General features: G+C 47.8%; 1 protein-coding gene across 1 annotated transcript; it reads left to right on the forward strand.

The window, feature by feature from the left end:
- The first annotated feature begins 13,504 nt into the window (after positions 1-13,504).
- On the forward strand, positions 13,505-19,690 carry LOC104552782 (leukotriene C4 synthase). The gene is made up of 5 exons (XM_010195174.2): positions 13,505-13,777; positions 14,585-14,684; positions 15,731-15,801; positions 16,047-16,128; positions 16,444-19,690. The coding sequence occupies exons 1-5, from the start codon at positions 13,720-13,722 to the stop codon at positions 16,568-16,570; spliced, it is 438 nt and encodes a 145-aa protein (XP_010193476.1). The 5' UTR covers positions 13,505-13,719; the 3' UTR covers positions 16,571-19,690.
- Positions 19,691-23,277: the final 3,587 nt, after the last annotated feature.

Consider the following 23,277-nt stretch of genomic DNA (forward strand, 5'->3'; position numbering starts at 1 on the left):
TGCTGAAACAGAAAGTCTTTCTGCTTTAGCTCATGTGTTTGAGATCAGCCGGCATAGATAGTGACTGACAATAGCTGCTAATGGCTCCGTGCTATCTCCTTTACAAATCCCCGTGAGTCAGTCCCGCCTTGCATGTGGCAGTCTGGGGGTTGTCTGTCTCAGGGCTTGTTCCTTTGTTTGTTTGCAAGTAGTTATTTTGATAAGGAAGCGTTTGTTTGTTTGTTTGTTTGTTTGTCAGGACAAAACAACATTTGAATTCTCAATGTTCAAGTTTCCAAACATCTTCAGTTTAGACAGACTGATTGGTGTGAGTAATGGCAACTGAAATTCCATTAAAAAGTAGAATCTCGCAGGGAGAAAGCAAAGTAGATGGGTGTATTATTTAGAGGAGAGAGAGGCAGGACAACTTCCTGCCTGACTGTATGAAGAAAGGAAGGCAGGAAATCTCTTCTGCTCCCATGCCAACGTACAGCTCCAGGGCATAGCAAGGTCTCATGTAAAAGATTGGCAAGGGCCCCCCCACCCTGCTCTCACCTTGGCTTCAGGGGACATGACCACCTCCAGCCCTGGACAAGACGCCAGGCATCTGGGGCCGAATGCAACTCTGAGGTAACTGAGCTGGCTTCAGCACAGTGCTCCCCCTCTGCAGCTGCCTGTTGTCCCCACCACATCCTTAAAAACAGGCAAAAATCGTGGTAGAGCAGCTGCATTCCTGACATGCCATGTAAATAGCACAAGGCCACTTGGAACCCCTGGCTTGTCCTAATCCCAACTTGCTGCAGTCAATAAACAAGGAATTAGCAGCCCTTAACTCGGTGACCTCTCCAGAGGTGCCTCTCTCCTGCTTGAAACCATCAGCTTCTGGAGCTGAAGGGGATGGATCACAGGAGACAAATCTTTCAGCCTTTGTGTGTGACTGACAAACCCTCACCACTCTCTACTTTTAAGGAGCACAGAAACCCAGATGTGGTTTCTGCACACTGGCTTTCGAGACTTTTTTTTTTCACTTCTAAACTTAAAGTTTTCACTTAAATCTTGCATGTGGTTTCACATTGAGACTGTTTCTTTGTCTGGCATCTGTCCTAGCTGAAGGCAAATCAGCTGAAAGACACATGGTTTCATCTTGGATTAGCAGGACTGGCCTTTTTGGGAACAGTACAGATGTAGGTATGCCTGAATGGCTTGTGAAATTGAATCTCTAATACCCAATGTAACTGCTGATGAGTGTAAGTTTGTGCTGGAATACTCCACTATCAGTCAGAATGGCCAAAGTGGGACATATGTCGTATTCAGTTGTCGTTGCTGTGGAACATCATCTTCTGGTGGGTAGCCCTGGTGGAAAACTAAGCTTGGCAACCTCTTAAATTACCATCAAGAGCTCTGGAAGTCAGTACAGTAGTGCAGGAGGGACTTGCTTCTGAGAAACAACTCTCCCAAGGAAAAACTCTTCCTAGAAACAGCTCCTTCCCTGCCATGCATGAGATGCAAGAAAGAGGACAATGTGCCCATAGGGAGGGTCATAGCACGGCTGCACTGTGACCATGGCAGCTGCAACCAGCCAAGGAGGATTTCACCTGTGCTTGCTGTATCTCTAATAACCACTTGGTTATACATTGGATCTACAGGACAGAGCTGGAGAATCCCTGCTCATGGGGATGGTCCAAGCCTGTGCTCACCCCAGGAAGGTTTCAGCAGATGGAGAGGCAAGGTAGGTCTGTGTGTGCTGAGGTTTTATGTCCATTTCTCCGGACGTAAATCTGTCATTAATCAGGTGAAAATATTTCTCTATGAATGGAAAGTACTTAAGAGCCATTTCCTGATGCCAGCTTCTAACTAAGCTCACAAACCCACCAGAATCTCTACAGAAAGCTGCAATCACCTAGCACCTCCCCTTGGCCTGGCCGGTGGGCCTCCCTCCCATCTGCCTTGCCAGCACTGGTTTCAAATGCCTGAACCCCAGTGGTATCTGCATTTCCTCCGGCTACTTGGGGAGGACCTAACTGACCTAACTGCCTGTCAGGGGGTGCCCAGTGCAGCCACAGAGATGTTCTCCTGCAAGGAACAACCAGAAAGTCTCCAGGACATTTGTCCCAGGTGGGGATCCCTCCCTGGGCAAGCAGGACACCGTGTGCTGTGCTGGGGGGATGCAACACTCTCAGCTAAGAACCGCTGGCCCATTTGCTGCCCTGGGGCTGCTTCTGCATCCTGGCCCCTGGAGACCATCTCCGCCTTCCCATTCTAACAGATTCATTTTCCTGTCTTGTATAGCTGTTATTCATTAAAAAAAGGCCGATACACATTTATTTTTCGACATAAAATTATGAGACTCTGTATTTGCAGTCTACTGTGCTTCCCTAAGGACAGCAAAGGGGGACGAATGAGAGGATTACAACCAAACACTGCAGCGAGAGAGTCTCCTGTTGTCTCTCCCAGGGGAAGGTCCTGCTAAAGACCCACTGTTCACATCTGCAGCTCCACACTGCCTTCTGGTGGCAAAAATGCATTAAAATCTCCCAGCTTGGGCTTCTTCCAAGTCGGTGCCGAACACTTGCACTGGATGGGTGGTGGTTTGGGGCCCCGTCTCACACCCACCACCTGGCCCTCCCCTCCCTGCAGTCTCTCTGAAATTCCACCTCTTTTCTAGAGGAAAAAAAACCCGCTCCATTCTGTGCCAGAAAGGAGAGTAGGGAATAAGGGTCTGGCTCTGCCTCTGGGAATGAGACATGTCAGGGTCTCTCAGTTCTTGGCAGCCCTTTGCCAATGTCTCCAAAAAGTGCAGGCATCTCAAAGGCTGCCTCTTGCTCTGGCTGCTCAGTGGTAGCTGGTGAGGAATGGTGAATGGATTTCCATCCTTGGTTGCCGGGAGCAAAGCAGCCAGGATGATTTATAGGATTTGCTGCTTCTTGTATTTGTGATAGTCATTTCCTAGGAAAGGATTAGCTGCTGGGTCTAGAGGTGGTCCTGCACCTCCCTGGCTTCTGAAGTCCAGCAGGAACAAAGGGTCTGCTAAGGAGTTTATCAGTGCCATGCTGTGATGAGGGCCAGCAGTGAACAGGACACAGATGTGGGAGTGGGATGAAGAAGAGACCATGCAGGGAGTGCTGTGCTATGATGTGCAGTGAAGGTGATCCTGGCAGAGCTAACAACTCTAGTTGTCTGCCAGAGTTTTCTGTGGAAACATACCGCATTTTCTTGCATTGCTGTGGGTGATAAACCCCAAATAACATTATGGTGCCATACGCATTCTCTCCCTCATTTTAAATGTGACAGAGGAAAGTTTCCTTTCATTTGCTTGTTCTTAACAGTCTTAAATCTTGCCCAAAAGCATCTAGTAATGGCCAAAAGCTGTGCTCTGTGGAGAGGTACTAGAGGTTTCTTTCACGAGAATATCTATGTTTGTACTGTACCTGAGCCCACTGCTTCCGGCAGCTTCCTAAGTGTAGGGTCAACCTGAGACAGCCTCTGATGTCCATAATGTTTTTGTAGACATCTGGCAGCCCTCTGGTTGGAAAGCCAAGGCTGTTCATTTCACCAGCAAGTGCCCATGTGAGCTCTGCAGCCCTCCCTGGTATCAGTCCAAGGGCTCTGTTTTCAAGCTGCTCATGCATGACAAAGTGGAGGCCAGGGACCTAATCACTCTATTTCTCCTTCTATGAACACCAAATATTTCTGCTCATCCTAACGCAGACCCAGGAAAGAGTAGAGCCTGTCTCTGGGCTTACCTACTGAGTTTGGGTCTTGCTGCCACTGCTGTTTGACTATGGGGGAATGAAAGTAAATGATGCTTATTGTTATTTCAGAAATCAAAGAATCTTCTAAAAGCAGATCTAGGCAGGAGCGTGTCAACAAAGATGATGTGAGAACCTGGAATCCACTGGGTTTTCTTCTGTTTTGGGGTAAGGAGAACCATTAGCATGGCCCTAAAGGTGCAATGTTCTTGCTGTTCTTTACTGTCCTAAGCTTAGATTCGCCCCACTTTTCAGTAAGCTGTCTGAAAAGCTGGAAATTGTTAAAAAACCACCTCTAAGTATGGCTGTGCTAATAATGTTTCCAGGGAAAATGGTGAGTCACAGATGAAAAGCAGCACTGTGGCTGTCTGCAAGTGCAAGCAGAGGTATAGTATTCTCTGTAGAGTTTGAAGATGCAGAAGCTCTCTAATGTAGAAACCCAAGACAGTGTGGATGTGAGGGTTTATTTCAGAATTGGCTGGCTGTTAAAAAAATGAAACAGAAGCTGGGAGATGAGAGGCTTCCTTTGATATATGGGCTGATAGGAAAATGAAGGTAGTTTAGAGTCAGTCACAGAAAATGTCTCCTTGGCATGAGAGTGAAAGGAATGGTTAAGGTTACACAAGTGAAACATGACAACCTTTGCTCTCATTTTCAAGTCAAATAGCTTCAAGTTAGATCGTATCACTCAAGACTTGAATTAATCATGAGGTGAGTATTAAAACTGAAATAAATGGATCAAATTGTAAAGGCAAGCTGCTACCAAGCTCAATGGAAACTCAAAAGCCTGATAAAGAATGAAGAGATAGTTCTGAATAAGAAATGTATCAGCTATGCCTCAGGGAACATTGCTGTTCTCAAAGACAAATTCCAGAGTAAAAAATGTGGTGCTTTAGTTTTCCATCCAGAAACTGGGCTAGGTAAGAGGTTGAATTCTTTCAGAGTGTGCTTACCCTGCTGAGATGAAGAGGTTTGCAGCTGGGCTGGCCCATGGTTTGCCTTCATAGAAACTGTAGATTATAACTATCTGGTGTGTATCAGACAAGCTCACTATTTTGGTTGTGCATTTCCAGTTCATTCCTTTCATTTATTTTAAACGATTCCTCCATTAGATTCTCCTTTTTGCAAATGGCTATATGTGGGACTGGAATCAGTTGCTGATTTAGTCTATAGAAGCACACCATCAGCTCCCTTTGTTATTATGGGACATTTTAATCCAAGACTTTATCCAGGTTCTGCTTTACAGCTCTTCATGGATTTGAAAAAGTATATAAACACAAGTGTGTATATATATTCAAAATCTCCACCTATATGTATAATAAGAACATAATAACAAAATCTATCTGTATAGATGTGGTTAAGAAACCCTATATTTAAGGTTAAGAGGATCACTGGTACAAGAAAGGTTAAATATTGAAAGGCTGATCATTAGACGACTTTGAGAAGAAATTTAACTCAGTTTTACTGGAGTAAAAGTGTTCTGCAGAGAGCAGCTGAACTTGTAGATTGATTGTAAATATTGAACTTCTGGAAATAATGGGCGCTCTGTTTGCTTTAGTAATAACCAAAACAGTGGGCCCTGGTAAGTCCTATACCAACAGAGTGGGTTGTATATTCCTGAATAGACACATCATTCTCTGACAGAAGTTAAAAATTATAGAAACCAGTAGTGTCCTAATAAAACCTCCCACAAAAAAAAATAAAGAGAAAACCTTGAATTAAGGATAACTCTGTAAGTTATCACCTGCTTGACATCCACCCTGCCACTTATCAGACAAAATAAGAGATTTCCTTGTGGCATTTCTTTTTAGAAGAGGTGAGATTGGTCCTTACAGTTAGCGTACAATAAATGCCCTCATAAGAGAGCATCCACGTCTCCTCCAGATACACTTTTCCAAATGGAGGTTCAAGCCAGAGTCCCATTTCTCTTGCCCATCTTCCCTGCTACAGGTAACTAGATCAGAAGGAATTTTGCTTGCTTGGTTATCTGTTACCAGCCTCATTAGCTCTCTTGTTGCTTTATGACTATTACTTCTAGTCTTGCCTGTGCTGGAAAGTCTGTCAGATAGGCAGTTACACACAGCAAGCAGTTACTGGTTTGGTGATGTCAATGAATTCAAATCCTGTTTGGCTACCTTGGCCAAGGCAATATCCTTCTAGCACTGGATTATATCAGCAAACGATGAGCAGTCATATGGGTTACTGCTAATTCTCTTTCTGTGACATGTGGCTTAGCAAAAGATCTTTTAAATAAATTGTGAGATGCCAGTGCTTCTCTTGGGCAATTGCAGGAACTGGAGATTGAGCTCCCTTAAATCCCTTTCTTGTAAAATCTGCTTTTAGTTTTAATTTCTAGTGCTGCCAAAAGCTTAGTTGTCACACAGATACCAGGGCTCTTTTGTCCACTCAAAGGGCAAGGCAAATAATTCTTTGGTGTTTGCAAAACTATAGCAACACCCAAAACTTTAAGACGGGTATTCAAGAAGAGAAAACCAAGACAGGGAATAAAGTGCACAAGCTGTTACATGCAATCACTGAAACTGTACAAGGCATCACATCTGTTTGGGATGTCTGCAGGTGCTACACAAATTGTGATGTAAAACTGCAATGACCAGCACTAATGCCAGGGCTTTCAAATACCAAAGCCCAGGCTCCTGTGCGCTGTGTTCAACTCTGCTTTGCCACAGCAGCCCCCAGCCAGATAAAAGCTGACCTGGATCATGCAGAGGTAGGGGATGCAGACAGAAGCCTGGGTAGTCAGGAGCCATCGACCACTGATTAGAGCATGGAGAATTTACTTAACAGAAGTGGCTGCCATCAAGACATGCAAAGTTATTAGGCAGCATCCCAGTCCTGTGCAGTGTGGAGCTGATAGATGGATGCTGGAAAATGAGTAAGTGTGATGCAATGGGCAGTGGGATCCACATTCCAGTACCATTCATCTTGCTTAATGCCATCACAGGCATGAAGTAAAAACTGTGCGTCTACATGGTTTGCAGACATTGTATTTAAAGTATGATGGATCGTGAGGGATTTGTATCACCAAGAAAGCAAGTTTTAAAGAAAACATTGAATGCACCTTGCTGGAAGAAGGCAGTGGAATTGTCAGGAAACTGAAAGTGATGAAATTCCTCTTGTGTAAGGGCTACAAGAAATCCTCAAATTACAGCAGGTTCTCTCTGCCCTTTTCCCCAGCAGAGCTCCAGGGTACTGGTGCTAACTAGGAGCTCAATAACTGCCCAGTGTCACTCAATGAATCCTCTTCTTGTTGGAGCACTTGTAGACACCATCCATCCCACCCTCAGGCTTTGAGAGGCAGATAGTCTGCAAAGTAACACCACTTCTGTTGCCATTTCAGACTCCAGTGGATAAAAGCAAGGATGAGGAGGCAAGGTTGGTATTTAGCACTGTTTCTGGTTGTTCTACTATTTCACATGATTGCATCATGCAGCCATTTCATATCCTAAAAATAAACCCAGCTGGTTTTAAAGCAATTCCTTTGTTGCAGTATGGGATTGGTCACCACTTTATGACTGCTGAGGGGCAATTTCTCACCCTTTGCAAAAGCTCCTTCTTCTTGATGAGTGCTTTAGCTGCCTCTCAAAGGTATCTGGGAAGAGTAAGATTTTCTAACCTAAAGCCCCCACCTGTATGTCTCTCTGTCCTGGTTTGCCATGACTCAGCCCCTACCTGCATGCCTCTGGGGGCCAGCATTCCCATAGCCGGAGAGGCTGAAATAGCTCAGAATGTGCTGGAAGGAAGGCCAATGCCAGGATGGATGCCTGAATGCAGAGGCACCTCTGGCATTGCTGTATCTCAGCTTTGCAAACCAGGAGTGGGAACAAAAAGGGAAAAGCTCAGAAGGAGCCTCCACCTCTGGTATCTTAAATAATGCCCCTCAATTTGAGATGCTGAGGGTAGGAGTTATCTGCCTTTGCTGGTGGACAGCAGAGCTGGATCAGCCTTCATGGGGTGTCTGGGCTCCACATGAGGCTAGAGGAGTCTCTGTGGCACCTCTTCTCAGTCTCTGTCCCCAGCTCCACTCTCCCTGCAGCTGCCTAAGTAATCTTGACCTTGGTCAGGCTCCAACACACACAAAGGCTACAAGGAGTAACAGCCAGTAACCGGAAACTCATCCACTCCCAGACTTACATATTGCCCCTGTCACCCTTGGCTGCCACCAGCTCCCTGGTCCTGTGCCAGCAGGAGATAGAGAGACCAGATCTGTTTAACTTCTCTGGATATGGGAGAAGGGACAGAGCCTGTCCTGTTCCTCTGGGCTCAGCTATTTATGTGACCTGGTCAGCCACTTCACACTGCTTATGCTGCACTTGCAGCCTTGCAGCTGCAGCATGGTGTGTGTACTGCTCACTGGCAGCATCCCACCTGGTACCTGTGCTCTGCTCCCTGCCAGGCTGCCCTGGACCCTCGGGCACATCACTTGGCGTATCTTCTGAGGGCACGAGAGCAAAAGAGTTCAAAGAACAACAACCCAAATGATGACCTGCCCTCATCTGCAGTATCTGCCTTTGACTCCTTCCAAAGATGTATTTCAAAATGTTTTGACACCACTAATGTCACAGAAGCTTTACAGAAACATCTGTCTGTCTCCTAACATCCTCAACTTACTGCCCCCAGCACCTTCTGCCCTCGCACAGGCTCTTTGGCTGGCCTTGTTCCTTGTCCCTAGTCTATGGAGACTCTGGTCTCACCCTCTGTGTTTATCTGGCTCCATTGTGGCCTGGGATGATGTTGAGGTGACATGGGGCAGGACATGGGTCCCACTAGGCACAATCCTGCAACACCAAGCGAGGACAGCAACTGAGGGCAACGGGGACAGAGACAGCCAGAGATGGCCACACCAGCCCATTGTGATGAGTGACATCTGAGGAAGCCAAACTGAGGGTTGAAGCAAATGGCTGGATGCTGGTGGCCACAGCAGAAAGAGAGTGGGAGGCCTTGAGGTTACATACACCTTGTGAATGAACTGAGGGCCTCATGGAGGTTTTTTTGCAGCTCACATGACTCTTCTCAATGGGGTGGTCTCCACTTACAGGGTTGGCCTTGAGTGTGGGAAGCCCTGCTTGCTTCTCTGCCCACATCACTGCACCTCCTGCAGACCTGCCCCCAGACCACTTCTCTTGTCTGCTCAAAACGCCTCCTTTCCCCTAACCCTTCACAGGCAAGGACATCAGAGTGAAAAGACACTGTAATGGCTGAGAGTCTTCCCCCGTGCCTGGCTAGCTAAGGGTCTCGCCTTCACAGGACACCTGTCAAGAATGCCAATCTCCTCCCTAAAACATGTCTCTTCCCTAAAATATGCCCTCACTCAGCTCTCTCTCCTAACTGGGTAGGGCTGGCCAGCATCCAGCTTTCTGTTCCAAACAAGACAGAAGAGCTAAATGGCTGTATTTCTTCATCCCTGTAATTTTAGGCAAGAGAAGCTGCACTCTATGACCGCTCTTCTGCCTTTGATGTATTTCAATGTGTCCTGTAGCCTAGCAATTTTTTCCTCCACATCATTATAAAATCATACTAAGTGTGTAACAGCTGGCAAAGATGTTTGAAAGGCTTGTTTGTCCCTCTGCAAAGGGAAATCCTACCCTTCCCTGCCATATGCACTTATCGCTCCACAGATTCATTCCTCTTCAAAGTAGCCAGAAGTGCAGTTGCCTTTCTGGTGTTGCTCTTTTTTGCTTGTTTGTTTTTGTTATTTCTGACATTCTGATGAAAAGGGAATAGGAAAATTGGCAAAACACATGGAAAGGAGTGTCTTCATGTGACTCATGACAATAACACAAGGCAGGACAAGAGAGGGATTTCGTTTGCGTGTTTGAATGTTTTGAACAGCTGTTGTCCATAAAAGAAGGAATATTATTAATTTGCATGTATCAGTGCCTCTTGATGATGGGTTAAGGGGAGAATTTTGGCAGTGCTTTTGTACTGACGTGCCCTCTAGTCAGATTTAACACGCACACAGACAAAGCTCACCAAACTCCTTTAGAAGAAAGTTTTAAAAAAATTCTCCAAACTATCCCTAGCTAAATTAGTATCATATATTCACTTATATAGCTCCCCAAAGCCTCAGCTTTCCGTCTTGCTTTTTAGAAAATGGCTGTGAATGTTTTCCCTGTTTTATCATTGAAGTGAAGCCCTTCACCTTTACTGAGATGAGAGGCACTGGCAGTAGGTTCTGCTCCACGCAGTGGCATTCAAGTACAGGGTTAAAGCAGGCCAGAGACTGGTTTGGCCCTTAGAAATTTTGCTATAACTAATCATTTCAGAACATTTATGAAACCTCTCTGATATGCTACAGACACAGAAATCTCAGGAATACCAGCCTGAAATCCATCTAGATCAACAGGCCAACACATATGTCTTGTACTGAGTTTGTACTCTGAGGGATGCTTTGTATAATCCTAGCTTAGATGGTGCCAGCAAAACCAGCCACTTGCTGCTTTACTTTCTGAAAGGAGGGGCCTCTGTACAGATGCACATTTTTGGAAGACATGGCAAATTCTTACAGTTAATGCAAAATGCAGAACCTGGGACACATTTCAAAATGCTCAGGAGATGGGAACCAGCCTGCGCCTTGCCAGGAGTGCCGGTACAAACTGCAGAGCAGAAATTGCCTGCAGCTGTCCCTTCTTCTTAGGAACAGCCACATGTGGTTGATTCCATCTTCCTAAGGAATGAAACCCTGAACTGCCATATTTTTAACTCGTCCTTTGCTCAGAGCTGTGAAATCCAAGAATGCCTGGAGAACCTCAACGAGTGTCGGTGTGAGTTCACAGGAGCTGCCGCGGGCCCGGGAGATCGGGAAGGCGTGTCGCTGGCCCCACCGTCGCAGCCTGAGGCAGCTTGGAGTTGGACAGGCAGCAGTGCTGGGGGCTGAGCTCTCTTTCATTCTCGTGAACTAGAAAAACTCTTTTTTCTCTGTAATTCTTGTGAACAAAAACCCCTCTCTCTTTTTCTGTCTGGCTGTTAGAAAGACACTAACTGTTCTCGCCAGCAGTTCCATGGTCACGGGTTTGGATGTGCTTGGTGGCTGCCAAAGGATTCGAAGGGAAAGGAAGCAGAAGCACCAACTAGATTAGAAAACACTGCCATATTTTTACAATACAAATGGAAGGACGAGGCACCCCCATGCTTTACAACTAAAGGGTAAGTTGCTCAACTGCAAAACGTTCCCTCTTCCACTAACAGAAAACTCTTGGCCCCTTGTAGACTCATGAAATACATTTCTAAGGGGATGTTATTACCTCTAACGGTGCTGGGCTCAGCGCTTCTGGCTTCTTGCCCCTGGGGAGTAACAGGTTCTGAAAACTCTGCAGATGCTTAAACTTCTTCAAGCCTTTTGCGTTGCCTGTTTTCCTTCCCAAGATCGAGTTCTGATCAGTGCTGCAATCCAGCTCACAGTATGGCCTTAAAGTGCTAATTAGGAGAAAGAAAGAATCTGAAGATTAATAGCTTCAGGAAGAAGTGGCAGAAGTAACCATGGGCACAGAGAAACGCCTTTGGTGATGACTCAGTGGGAGGTGCGAAGGGTTTGGATCATGCCAGGTTCAGGTGCCCTTTGATGCAGAGCAAAGTACACACTGCTGCGTGGGAGAGAGGGACAGCATTTCGTTAGCTTCCACTCAGTAAATCCATCCCGAGGTGAGTCTGGGACTGCAGCACTTGTCTTTGCTTCAGCAGAAATTTGGCTGTGTCAGGCTCAGAGGGTGAGGTTTTACAACCCGCTTATCCCAGTGTCATTGCAGGTGGATGACAGTGGTGACGTCTTGTCCTCATCTCCCCACCTCAGATGCCTTTCCTGCCCTTCTCCTCCCCCAGAGCCCAGTGACGTAGTGGCTGAGCAGTCAGCTGGGCTTGCTGAGCTGCCTGCAAGCAGGTCTCCCTTTGCTTGCAAGCTAGAGTTTTCCGTTTGATCAACGGCTTGATACGTGTCACCACGTGGTCATTAGGTCAGATGCAAGCGATCGAAGGTCGCGGAGTGAGGGGGACCATGTCTGCTGGCTGGAGCCTGCAGTGACATCTCCTGCCCAGGGATGTTGGTGGCCACTGTGGCCTGCAGGATGCTGAGGCTGTTCAGCAGTGACAGTCCCATCACCGAAGGGCATTAGGTGCTGGGAGAAAGGTCTTTGGGTCTGCTTTTTGCAAACACTGAGTGAGATCAGAAAATAACATGAGCTCTGATGTCAGAAGGTAAAGACAGCTTGAAAAATTATGCTTATGGGGGAGGGAGGAGGAGGGGAGAAATGTCTGTGCTTGTTTATCCATTCATGTTTCTACTAGCCTTTATTATATTTAGACTAAGCTAGATAATACTAGAAGTATTTTGCATTTAATGATGATCTGGGGTGCGGGAGAGCTCTGTGGCAGCCTTTACAGCTCCTCCTGGCCCAAGTTTCCTCACACATATTTGACACTTTTTGCTGCAGATTACACTGCTGCACTGTCATCTTATGGAGGTGATGGAGGATCTTTTTTGTTCAGTTGTTTTGCTTGGTATGTTGTTTTTTAGCGGGCTCTAATTAGACAGGAGCAGAGGGAAACCAAAGCCATTAAGCACCGCAAGACCTCTGCCCTTTTCGAGCTGAGACAGGAAAGTCCCTTGGTTTTTTGACAGCTAGATGGGACAAAACAGAACAAAACACAACGTTCCTTATACTTCTAAACAGTCGCTGGAATGAAAAAGGGTGATTTCTGAGATGAAGGAATGAATCTTAGAGATAGTGCTTGAAAAATGGTGGTGTCTGTGTTTGGTGTTTGCAAAATACTAAGCTGGGACATTTTTATACCCTCTTTGGGTGCCTTTATCCCTTACAGAGAGGCAGAAAATTGGAACCAGCTTATTGCTTAGAAAATCTATCAAGGATATCAGGCATACAATTGCAATTTCTGTGAACTGCTTTCACCTGGTCCTATTTTCTATAATAGTGTCATTTAACAATCACTGTGTCTTAACCCACTTTGCCTTTTCACTGGTCAAAAGGGAAAATTCTTCAAATGAAGAGGAAGGAAACAAAGCCAGCAGTCTCAGCAGCTTGCAGCTACGCCAGCTTTGTGCTCTTAAACAGGAATTAGCCGAGTGGGTCGGGTCTCTCCTGACATGTGAAAACATCATTTTCCTTTTGCATTATCCTGATGAATTCTGCAGGTTTTTACCCACACAGAACTCTCTCTGGTGTTTACAATGCCAGTTAATTTGGTTCAGGATTGATCAGAAGCCTTAAATGCACAGCTCCCAGCCTTTCCAGTAGGAGGGCTGGCTCTGAAACCCTCTTGGTTTCTCACAGTCATTCTGCAGGGCCCATTCCCAAATAGTGTCACTGTGCAAAACAGATCGATACCTTTTAAATTTTATCTCATCCTGTCATTGCAGTGCATTTTTCACTCGGGGGCTTTATTGGATTCTGTCTCACATACATCACGCTCCTTGCCCAACACATGCTTTCCAGAGCCTGGGCACGCAGTGATGGGTACCACGAAATGCTGCCTGTCCTGATGCTCAAGTAGTGCAGACCAGCCCAAGAGGAGCTGCGGTTTCTCTTGTGATATCAGCAAGAAGGACGTGCCTTGGCCTTTAGAAGCTATTTTAAACCAAATGCCCTGGGGGGCAGTGAATTGCTGGGCTGTCAAGACTTATCTGTCTCTCCATTCAGCTTCCCATCATATCTGTCACGTGTTCATGCTCTGATGGGTTTCCTGCTCCCTCATTACTCACTTCAGGAAAAAGGAAGGTGGGAACGGAAACACTCTGCTAGATGTCTCTCTGCCTATTTACATTTCCACAGTGCGTATGGTAACACACCAGCCAGACTCCTCCTGGTTTCAAGCACCACGTACAAATCTTCCCTGTTCAATTAGAGCAAACCTAGGCTGCTAACTACCACTGCCGACTGCCACATCAGCAAGGACTAAACCTCACCTGGCAGAGGAGCTTCTGATCAAGAGATTGGATTTTCTAGCGTCTGGAAGAGTCAAGATGTTGGATCAGATTCATCTGCTGGCTGCCGTGACAGTCCTGGGAGTGCTGGAGCAAGGTAGGGGCCATCAGAGGCACGTGTCCAAGTACTTGCTGGGTTGGTCTACTGTACCTCCACTGTTTTATTTTCATTTCCATATTTCATTTCCACCATTTCATTGGCATTTCCAAGCTTTTCAGACAGTGGACTGATAATCTTGTCTGAGTTTTGAAAAATAGTCAGTGAAACGAGGGCCTGGGAAGCCTTTTCTCTGAGCTGACCTGCCTCCCCAGTTCACAAATTTCTTGGTAGATCTGCAAACATGTAGAATTTATTTCTTTGAAAAATGAGTTTACAGCAGTGCCTGGGGTTCGTGTAGACATTGGCATACAAAGAGCAGTACGATGTGGAAAGGTGGAGGAACAAACCATGTTTGTTCACATGGAGCGTCTCCCAGCTGCGGTTCTACGTTGCATGACAATTTAATTCAGTGGCTGGGTGGCTTAGCTGTGGCATCAGCTCTCTCCCTGCCCAGCTATCAGGGCGAAATAATAAAGGTTTAAAGAACTTTAAAAGTGGCAGTAGCAAAATGCATGTGAACAGTATAACAATTTCCATAGATAATAGATTATCTGTTAATTACATGAGAGAGCAAATATCCGCTGGTGGGACATGACTGCACACTCGTCACTTTGGTGTTACACCGAGTCATTGCTTTTCGTTATTTGAAAGGCATCTGGGATTTTCATCCAGCTTTCTCCACTATGCGGGTGTGCAACATTAAGAGGAACTGCAGATCTTTTGCCCCTACCTCTGGCAATCTCCTGGCCACACTGTGCCCAGCCAGAGGTCTGACCACTGCTGCTTTTATCTTTTTTGCTGCAGCTTACTTCTTCCTCCAGGTGATCTATGCCAGGAGAGCGTTTGGCATTTCTCCTCCAAAGATCTCAGGCCCACCTGAATTTGAGAGGATCTTTCGAGCACAGTAAGAAACTCCTCTTAGAAGATGCTTGACAGATCTCATGTCTAACAGCACTGCCCCTCTCCTGCTTTGCCATTTATCTCTGAAGACTGTAATTCAGCAGTTATCTCCCTCAGTGTAAAGTTAATGGGCTTAAGAGCCAACATCGAGACTGTGTTGGCTCATGAGTGCTAAACACACCAGCCATTGCTGATAGAACCCACGTAGAATGCATTGCTGTAGAGTGAGGGGCTACTAAAGACAAAGTTGTGGGTGCCTGAGTCTAAGGCTGGTTTTAGCCAAGCAGCATCAAAGCCTCAGGCAGCTTCATCCCTGCTCTGAATCCCACTTGCTGGGAAAGACAAGCTCTCAGCTGAGGCTGGTACAAGGACAGCCACAATCCAACATCTCTGCTGTGACTTCTGGGCTAGGGCTGCAGTGAGAAGGGGAGCAGAGAGGGAAGAAGCTTCCACTTTTGCTTTAACTGAGCACTGAAAAAACGACCGGGCAGCAGGAGCAGGATCCCCTCAGCCATTCTGTGATCCCCTTCTCTACTCCTTTGCCAGCCTAGACACGGCTTCATCCAGCATCTCTTGCTCCTGCTACTTTGTGTTTGAGGAGATGGGGCATGGCATACAAGCAATCCAAACAGCTAAGTGCTCCCTCCCACTCCTGCTGCATGAAGCCGAAGCTGCTCTGGCCTTATCTGCTTGAGATATAACTCATCCTCAGAGTGTCTGCAGCCTCCTGGGGCAGACCAGGAGGTCTGGCGGCTTTGGGGCTTTTACAGCAGGGTTTAAGCTGCAGCACTCAGGAAGGGACTGTGGGGGTGGTTCATAGAGTCCTTCTGTGCATGGTCTGATCTGGGCACCTTTTACTTAATTTCCACTGTTCAACTCCTGTGAATAGAGGTGGGACAGGAACTGCAGGGAAAGCTGCAGACCTGGAGGCTTTTAATCACAATGTCACACTAAAAACCAACAGCCTCCAGCCTCTGGAAACTGCTAGGGGAAGAAAAAATGAAGATCTTCCTCCTTTCCCTCATTTATGACCTTCCTCTTTCCTGCCAGGGTGAACTCCTCTGAGTATTTTCCCATTTTCCTGGCACTTCTCTGGCAGGCTGGACTCTTCTTCCATCAAGGTGAGAATAGCTCTTTGCCTGGTTTGTCACTGGATCTATTTCTGCAGTGCTGGCTGAGTGCTGGCTCAGACCTCAGGTCCTGCTCACCTTCCAAACCACGAAATCACACAGTAATTCTATCTCTGATGGGAAGGCAGAGCCAGAGGATACAAACCTTCTATTCCTCCACTTTGGGCTACCTGTTTGACTCAAAGTAGCTCTAAAAAGCCTTTGGAGATGGTCACTGTGATCTCTCTCAACTGCAGGTCTGGCTGCAGCCTTGGGCCTGCTCTATCTCTACGCCCGCTACTGCTACTTTATGGGATACAGGGCATCATCCTCAGAAAGGTAAACACCTCTGCCTGGAGCGCACGGTAACCCCTGGGGCTTGCATCTGGGAACATAATGTGCTTTGGAGAAGCCCAGGACTCACTCTAGCTGCTTCAGTGCCCTGCATGCCTCTCTCTGAGGCATAACATAGGCATTGCCACAGGGCTGGAGCCAGAAACACAGATTATGGGGCAAGGCTGGAATTGCCCTGGGCTCCCTCGAGGCATGAACAGGGCACAGTGCCTTTCCACCTCCCTTCTCCAGAGAGGAAAGGGCTGTTCCTTGGCAAGAGCACTGAGGCTTGGTCTCAGCAGGCTCCCTCTCTCCTCTCAGGCTCACCCCGATATACTTGAGCAGTGGAGTCCTCTGGATTCTCTTGGCAGCATCAGCCCTGGGCATCTTGCATTTCTTCCTCTCTCACTACGTGGAGCTGAATGTCCTCCATCTTCTCACAGCGTGACCCACTCCTCCGTCCCTCATCCTGTGAGCCCGGCTCCCTCCTGCCCACAGTAACAGACTGGCTGCAACCAATACATTCTGCAGTGACAAATCCATGCTCAACTGAGTTTTTAACGCTTCCCTTTCCACTGTCCAGCACTGGCACAAACCACTGAGCTCTTCAGGAGGTATTTTTCCCCCACGGCACTATGTGTGCCACGTGCTCTATGTCCAGCAGCTCTATGATAACTGATGAGGAAAACAAGAAAGCTCAGACCAAGGAGAAATTTAGGAAAACTGGACACGTAAAAGCAGAGCCTGAGCTGCCCCAGGGGATCACCATGTGTTGCCCTTCCTGCAGTGGCTCTGTCTTCATCCCAGGCACTGAATGTGGGTTCATGACAGTTTTCCAAGGCCCACACCTAAGAAAGGCATTTGTTTGCAAAGAGATGTGGGCTGGGGCATGACAAAAGAGGTGAGGGGTAAACAGGAGCAGCCACCAACATGTTGTGCAAAAGTCTGTTAGTGCCCTCATAATGTTTTTTAGCCATTGCCTGTGAGCAATATGGTAAATCAGACTGTGCAAACTCATAACCACTACCACATGCATATCTTTGGATACTGCTGAGCAGCAATGTGTACCAATAAAAAGGCACTGAGCTTGCTGTGCTGGGTGTCTCCTTGTGGGTCTGCAATTAGCAGAGAACAAAACCAGGAGTGTTTGAGCATGGGGCAGCTGCCTTCACTTCCCCACCATGCAGTGCCACACAGCCTGAAACCCTACATCTTGCAGGAGGACAGCTCTGAGTAGGGAGAAGCTGATTTTCAGAGGTGCTGAACTAACAGATTTGGGGCTGAGCCACTCAGCACCAAACAATTGTTCCTGCCGGGTGCTTGGGACCTTCTCTGGGCTTGGTGCCCCTGTGGCAGGAAGGGATGGATTTTTGTGAGAGCCCAGTGTTCACAATGCTGATGCTTTTGGCCATTGGTCTGCTCATGTTAGCACCACAGCTTGGGAAATACCAGCAGCCCTCCCTAATATCGTCACAGGACCATTTCACACCAAACCCATTCCTTAACGTCCTGTACTGTCCTTCCCTTCCTTTCCCAGCAGCAGGCATATCTGGACTGTAAGAACAATAGGTATGGGATTTTTTTTGGGAGAAGTGATTAATTTTTCACATTGTTTCATTTCCTTCTCTGCATTTTAAATTGGCTTATCCAGCAAAGCCCCCAGTCCATTTGCCTTTTGGGTTCTCCTGCCTTGGAGTCACGCTACTGCCTTGAACTTGGCAAACACTGCAAGGGAAAGCTCAAATCCAAACAACAAAACTGTACAGCACTTGCTTCTGCAGTTTTCAGTGCAGCCCCATCCTCACAGGCCTCCCTGACTGTCACAGCAAGATAAACAACAATTTTTTTGTTGTTGTTTTGGAAAACAGCTTGGAAAAACAGCTTTGGAAAAGGCTGAGTGTTGTTTAACTCTGTCAAGGCCAGGGGGGAATAAATAAGCCAACTGCCCTCAGTGAGATTTTACTTAGCCTTTATATTAACATGTCACATCATCTATTGGAAGTTAGTTCTCAGTCCCCACCTTTTTACCAGCAAAACCAGTCACCTCACAGAGGGTTAATACAGAAGGACCAGCCCCACCTGACAGTGCAAGTCCTGGCTCTGTGTCAAAACTCTGCTGTCTCAGGTTAGTTCAAGCTAACTGGTGCTCACTAGTTCTTCAGAAACAACCTCCACCTCTTACCCTGAAAAGAGTTTTCTAACCCCATCATATCGTTCCAGAGCTGCTACGTACCTCAGCCCTACTTGTCTTGGCTCTGTGAGTGACAGGACTGCAGAATGACTCAGAGGGGAGTTAATGATCCAGAAGCGAGGCTGTAGCAAGCTGAGTTTTCCCTTTTGATGCACAGCAAAGCACAGCCAGGCTCTGGTCTCGATTGCCCACTGTTCTGCCACAGAAAAAACTGCCCAGAACATTGCCCATTTCGAACAGTTGTCAGAGGGGTCATTTCAGGCACCTCTAGCAAAAAAAAAAAAAGCCACCCAGGGATGCTGTCATTACTCTGCTACTTCATAACTGTCATCAAAGACAATCACTTTGCACTGGACCATGGTTCAACGATGCAGGCAATGGTGTCAGGATTTAGCCAAAATGGATGAAATTACTCTGCCCACTTGCACCTGCTGCAGAGATGCCAAGGGACAGGCAAGGTGTATGTTAGTGGGACAGGGTCTGCCTGTGTCACCCCAAGGTTATGTGACTCTGAGGTCACCATCCAGCTGGTGTAAGGCCTGTCCTGTGAGCTCCAGTTTAACATCAATCTAACCTCCTGACAGCACCGATATTGGTGCAGGGCTCACAGCAGATGACTGACTTCCACTGCTGACAGGGCAAGGGTCCACACTGTTGCTGGGATGGCTGTGGCCTTGCTGCTGCCCGCGACCCTGCTGCCCACTCCCCACCCTCCCTGCTTCAGGGCAGCTGTGATGGGTTGACCCATGCAGCCAGCTCATCTCCCCCCACCTGGGAATTTGCATCCTGGCTTCATAGAATCTTAGAATAGTTGAGGTTGGAAGAGACCTCTAGAGATCATACAGTCCAACCCCCTGCAGAAGCAGGTTCACCTCCATCAGGTCACATAGGAACGTGTCCAGGAGGGTTTGGAAACCACAAGAGAAGGAGAGGCCACACTCTCCCTGGGCAGCCTGTGCCAGGGCTCCCTCACCTAAACAGCAAAGAAGTTTCTCCTTGTGTTTAAGTGGAACTTCTTGTCTTCAGCCTATGTCCATTACCCCTGTTGCTGGACAGTACAAAGTGTCACCCCGTCCTCCTTAGGTACTTCTAAGTGTTAATGAGATCCTCCCTTAGTCTTCTCTAAGCTGAACAGCCCCAGTTCCTGCAGCCTTTCTTTGTGGAAAGATGTTCCAGTCCCTTGATCATCCTGGTAGCCTTCTGCTGGATTCTCTCTAGAAGTTCCCTGTCTTTCTTGAGCTGGGGGTTGGAAGAGACCTCTAGTGATCATCCAGTCCAAGGCCCTGCTAAAGCAGGTTCCCTCCATCGGGTCACACAGGAATGCCGGCTTTCTTCCAGCCAGCTGGAGTCAAACTGGGTGAGGGGCGAGCCGGCGGAGATCCCGCGGCTGAGCTGAGGCCTAAGGGCGCAGCAGCCCGTGCCGTGCCTCAGCCCGCCCGCCCCGCGCAGGCCCGTCCCCTCAGGCCGCGGCCGCGAGCCGGGCCCGTCCCGCGCCGCTCGACAGGGGGCGCCGCTGGCCCGCGCTGGGCCCGCCGCGGCGGGAGCCTGAGGGGGCGGCAGCCACCGGCCCCGCGCCCGCCTGCGGCCCAGCCGGCGCCCGCAGCACCTCTCGCAGCACCCCACAAGTGCCCGGGGCACCACCGGCTGCAGCCCAGGGACCACCGGCCGCCGCCCCGGGCAGGGCTAGGGCAGCGCTCCTGCAAGCTCATCCGCAGACCCTCCTGCATCAGTTGCACCTGTGCTAAGACAGGCCCTGCTATAAAGGTCATTGAGGCGGGGAGTCCTGTAGCCTGGCACAAATGTCCTGGAGACGGATCGTGACAGACAGAAAAGCCCTCTCCAAGCACGTTGCGGATTCCTGAGCTCCTTCCTGCTTCCTTCCCTTACGGCTGCCAGTTCAGAGGTCTGGCCCAAGATAGCAAAGCCACTCGGGTACTGCCACAACCTCCTAGGCAAAACAGCCAGAAAGACAGGAGGCCAGCGGAGAGCAAAGGAAACCTGCCAAATCAGCAAGAACTTTATCACAAGAAATGCAGAGGCTGAACTTGTAAACAGGCTTCCGTTCCCCTCCCCAATGACGCTTGTTCCCACAGGAGCAAACAAGTGACTGTGCAGCTCTGTCCTACTGACAAGCAACCACCACTGCTGCCGGGATCGCTGGTGCACAGCTTCCTGTAAGGCTTCTGGTACCACATGGCAGGAGTTTGCAGCTTATTTTTATCTTGAAAATTTCAAGTGTGCCCACGTGTACTTTCCTACTGGTCATGTGGTGGCCCGTGCAGGATTCATGCGCAGACAGGTCTGGTGCTCTCACAACAGTGAGTATACATGCAGTGCCCAGCACCAAAATTCTGTGCCCTGGGATGGGGGAAAAAATGCACCCATGCACTTGAGCCCAAGAAAGAGCACCCTGGCCCTTTTGGAGCATGGCTTGGTGGGAAAGATGGAGCACACCCTTGAATTTCTCTTGGGAGCACCACTGCTAACTTTCTTTGGGGGTGTGTTTAGGAGAGAAAGGGCCTGTGAGGCTGGGAGAGGAGGGTACAGCTGATGACCCTGGCTTTGTGGCATTGGCATGTCACCCAGGTTTCCATAGCACCAGCATCCGTAACACAGAGCTAAGGGGAGGGAAAGAAGTAGGTCAGACTGGGCTAACAATACCCAGACATATCTATGTATGGCTCAGCTGATCTGGGAAAGAGGGTGAAGCAGAGGAGAGAAGGAAAGAGGGAAAAAAAAAGAGAAAACACAAAGTGTCCATAGTTTGAGGAATGCGTTTCTTTCCCTCAGAAAATCGGGACACTTTAAAGCCACCTTTGTGTATCAGTACTGAGAGACCAAGACTGGCACCCACCTCCTGCCCATCTGACAACAGACTACAAGGGAATTCAAATGCTAATCTGGAGCCAGACTTCTAAAAGGGTCTTTATTTCTGCAGCAGCTCCAGGCTCAGAGCTCTGGGGAACCAGCTGGCTGGAGCTGTGAGGATGTTAGTTGCCAGACCAGGACTGTGAGACACTTTCCATTCCCCTCTCCATTCCTCATCCTCATTTTGTTACCCCTTTGTCTTAGTTTTACTTGTTTACATTCAAATGACTTGAAAGGCAAGGAAAAAGAAAGGCAGGTACACTGGAACTGTGTAACTGAAATAACTGTGGTAGTGACCCATTTGATATGCTGAGTCTGCAGAGGCCTCACTGTGGATATAACAGCATTTTGGTGCTTGTCTGCTTGCAGGATGGTCATTTTGAACTATGTATCTATCCATTGATGCCAAAACTGAGAACAACATTATGGGCAGTAAGATCCAGAATCTTTTTGATCCTGTTAGACATATGAGTGCTAGTTTTGTCTGGGGTAGAGTTCATTTTCTTCACAGTAGCTGGTATGGTGCTATGCTTTGGATTTGTGCCGGAAACAGTGTTGATAGCACAGGGTTGTTTTAGTTACAGCTGAGCAGGGCTTACACAGAGTCAAGGGCTTTTCTGCTCACCCCACCCTACCAGCGAGGGGGCTGGAGGTGCACAAGGAGTTGGGAGGGGACACAAGGGGCACAGCTGACCCCAACTGACCCCAGGAGTATCCTGGACCACATGGCACCATGCTCAGCAGATAAAGCTGGGGAAGGAGGAAGGGGGATGTTCACAGCAATGGCATTTGTTTTCCCAAATCACTGTTACATGTGCTGAAGCCCTGCTGTCCTGAGGATGGCTGAACACCTGCATGTCCATGGGAAGTGGGGAATGAATTCCTTGGTTTGCTTTGCTTGTATGCGTAGCTTTTGCTTTACCTATTAAACTGCCTTTATCCCAACCCACAAGTTTTCTCACTTTCATTCTTCTGATTCTCCCCACCATGCCACCAGGGAGGAGTGAGCAAGGGGCTGTGTGGGGCTTAGTTGCTGGCTGGGGTTAAACCATGACAATATGGTCACACAGATCCATGGAGCATATAACAGAGCAAGATCAGAAGGAGGAGTTCATTGCTCACCATGAATCAGAAGCTGTAGGTGCAACAGCACAACCCTCACTGGAGAGACTGAGATAGACTGGGGTGAAAAGCAGGACTCTGGCTAACCTGTGTCATACCTGCAGTTTGAGAGCACTGTTTGGCTTGAATGCTGCACCGTTGCAGAAGAGACATAGCCATGGATGGAGGCGCAGGGAGTTTTGGACAGGCCTCTGAGAACAGGACTCTCACCCACAGGCAAATATGCCCTTTACATTACCACAGGACAGAGCCCTATGCAGTAAAAACCATTCCTGGATTAGACTGTGGGGTAAAATTTGAGCAAAACCAAAGCTATCTGCCACTTTGTATGTTAGCAGGTGTGACATCCCACTCAACCCAAAGAAGGGAGGAGTGAGTGACTTGAGATTTGCTGATCTCCTTTAGTTAAAATGAAGGCAGGAAAGAATACCAAGGAGTTGTAAATAATGAATTATATTTATTAACAGAGCTCATTAGTTGTTTTCTTAATCCCTATAATACGATTGTGGTAAGTTTTGTAGGGTGTAGTAGAAGGTTAATGGAGGGAGTGGAAAGAAGGGAGAGAAAGATATTTCACGAGCCCTGGGTTCAGTGTCGGTCCTGTCAAGGAGGTGTCCAGTCTCTGCTGGCACTGCCTACACAGCAATCTTTTCACTGCCTTAGATTGTTCTGGAAATGGGTCAGTGGGCTAGTAGGGTCTTTAAGTGGTTTTGGGTTTCCCCTGCCAGAATTACTGCTATTTGATCTTTTCTAGGACAGGCACTATTCAAAAACAAGTCTTTCCTTCACTGATGTTTTTTCTGCTAACCTTTGCATTGTTTTGCAATGTGGTTTCATATGGAAAAAGCTCAGAGAAGTGCTGTCTTGCTTCAGAAGGCTCCTTTCTCTGACCATAACTTCCTCTTATTGCCATGCTAACACATTAGAGAAATGTTTGAGACATTTAATGGTATATTGTCCAGATCCTTACAGCA

This window comes from Colius striatus, chromosome 9 (genome assembly GCF_028858725.1).
Source record: "Colius striatus isolate bColStr4 chromosome 9, bColStr4.1.hap1, whole genome shotgun sequence".
NCBI classification, from domain to species: domain Eukaryota; kingdom Metazoa; phylum Chordata; class Aves; order Coliiformes; family Coliidae; genus Colius; species Colius striatus.

Coding starts and splice junctions, on each gene's coding strand:
- LOC104552782 (XM_010195174.2), top strand. CDS start 13,720: ATGTTGGATCAGATTCATCTGCTGGCTGCCGTGACAGTCCTGGGAGTG. Junction 14,685..15,730: donor GAGAGGATCTTTCGAGCACA/GTAAGAAACTCC, acceptor CTTTCCTGCCAG/GGTGAACTCCTCTGAGTATT. Junction 16,129..16,443: donor AGGGCATCATCCTCAGAAAG/GTAAACACCTCT, acceptor CTCTCCTCTCAG/GCTCACCCCGATATACTTGA.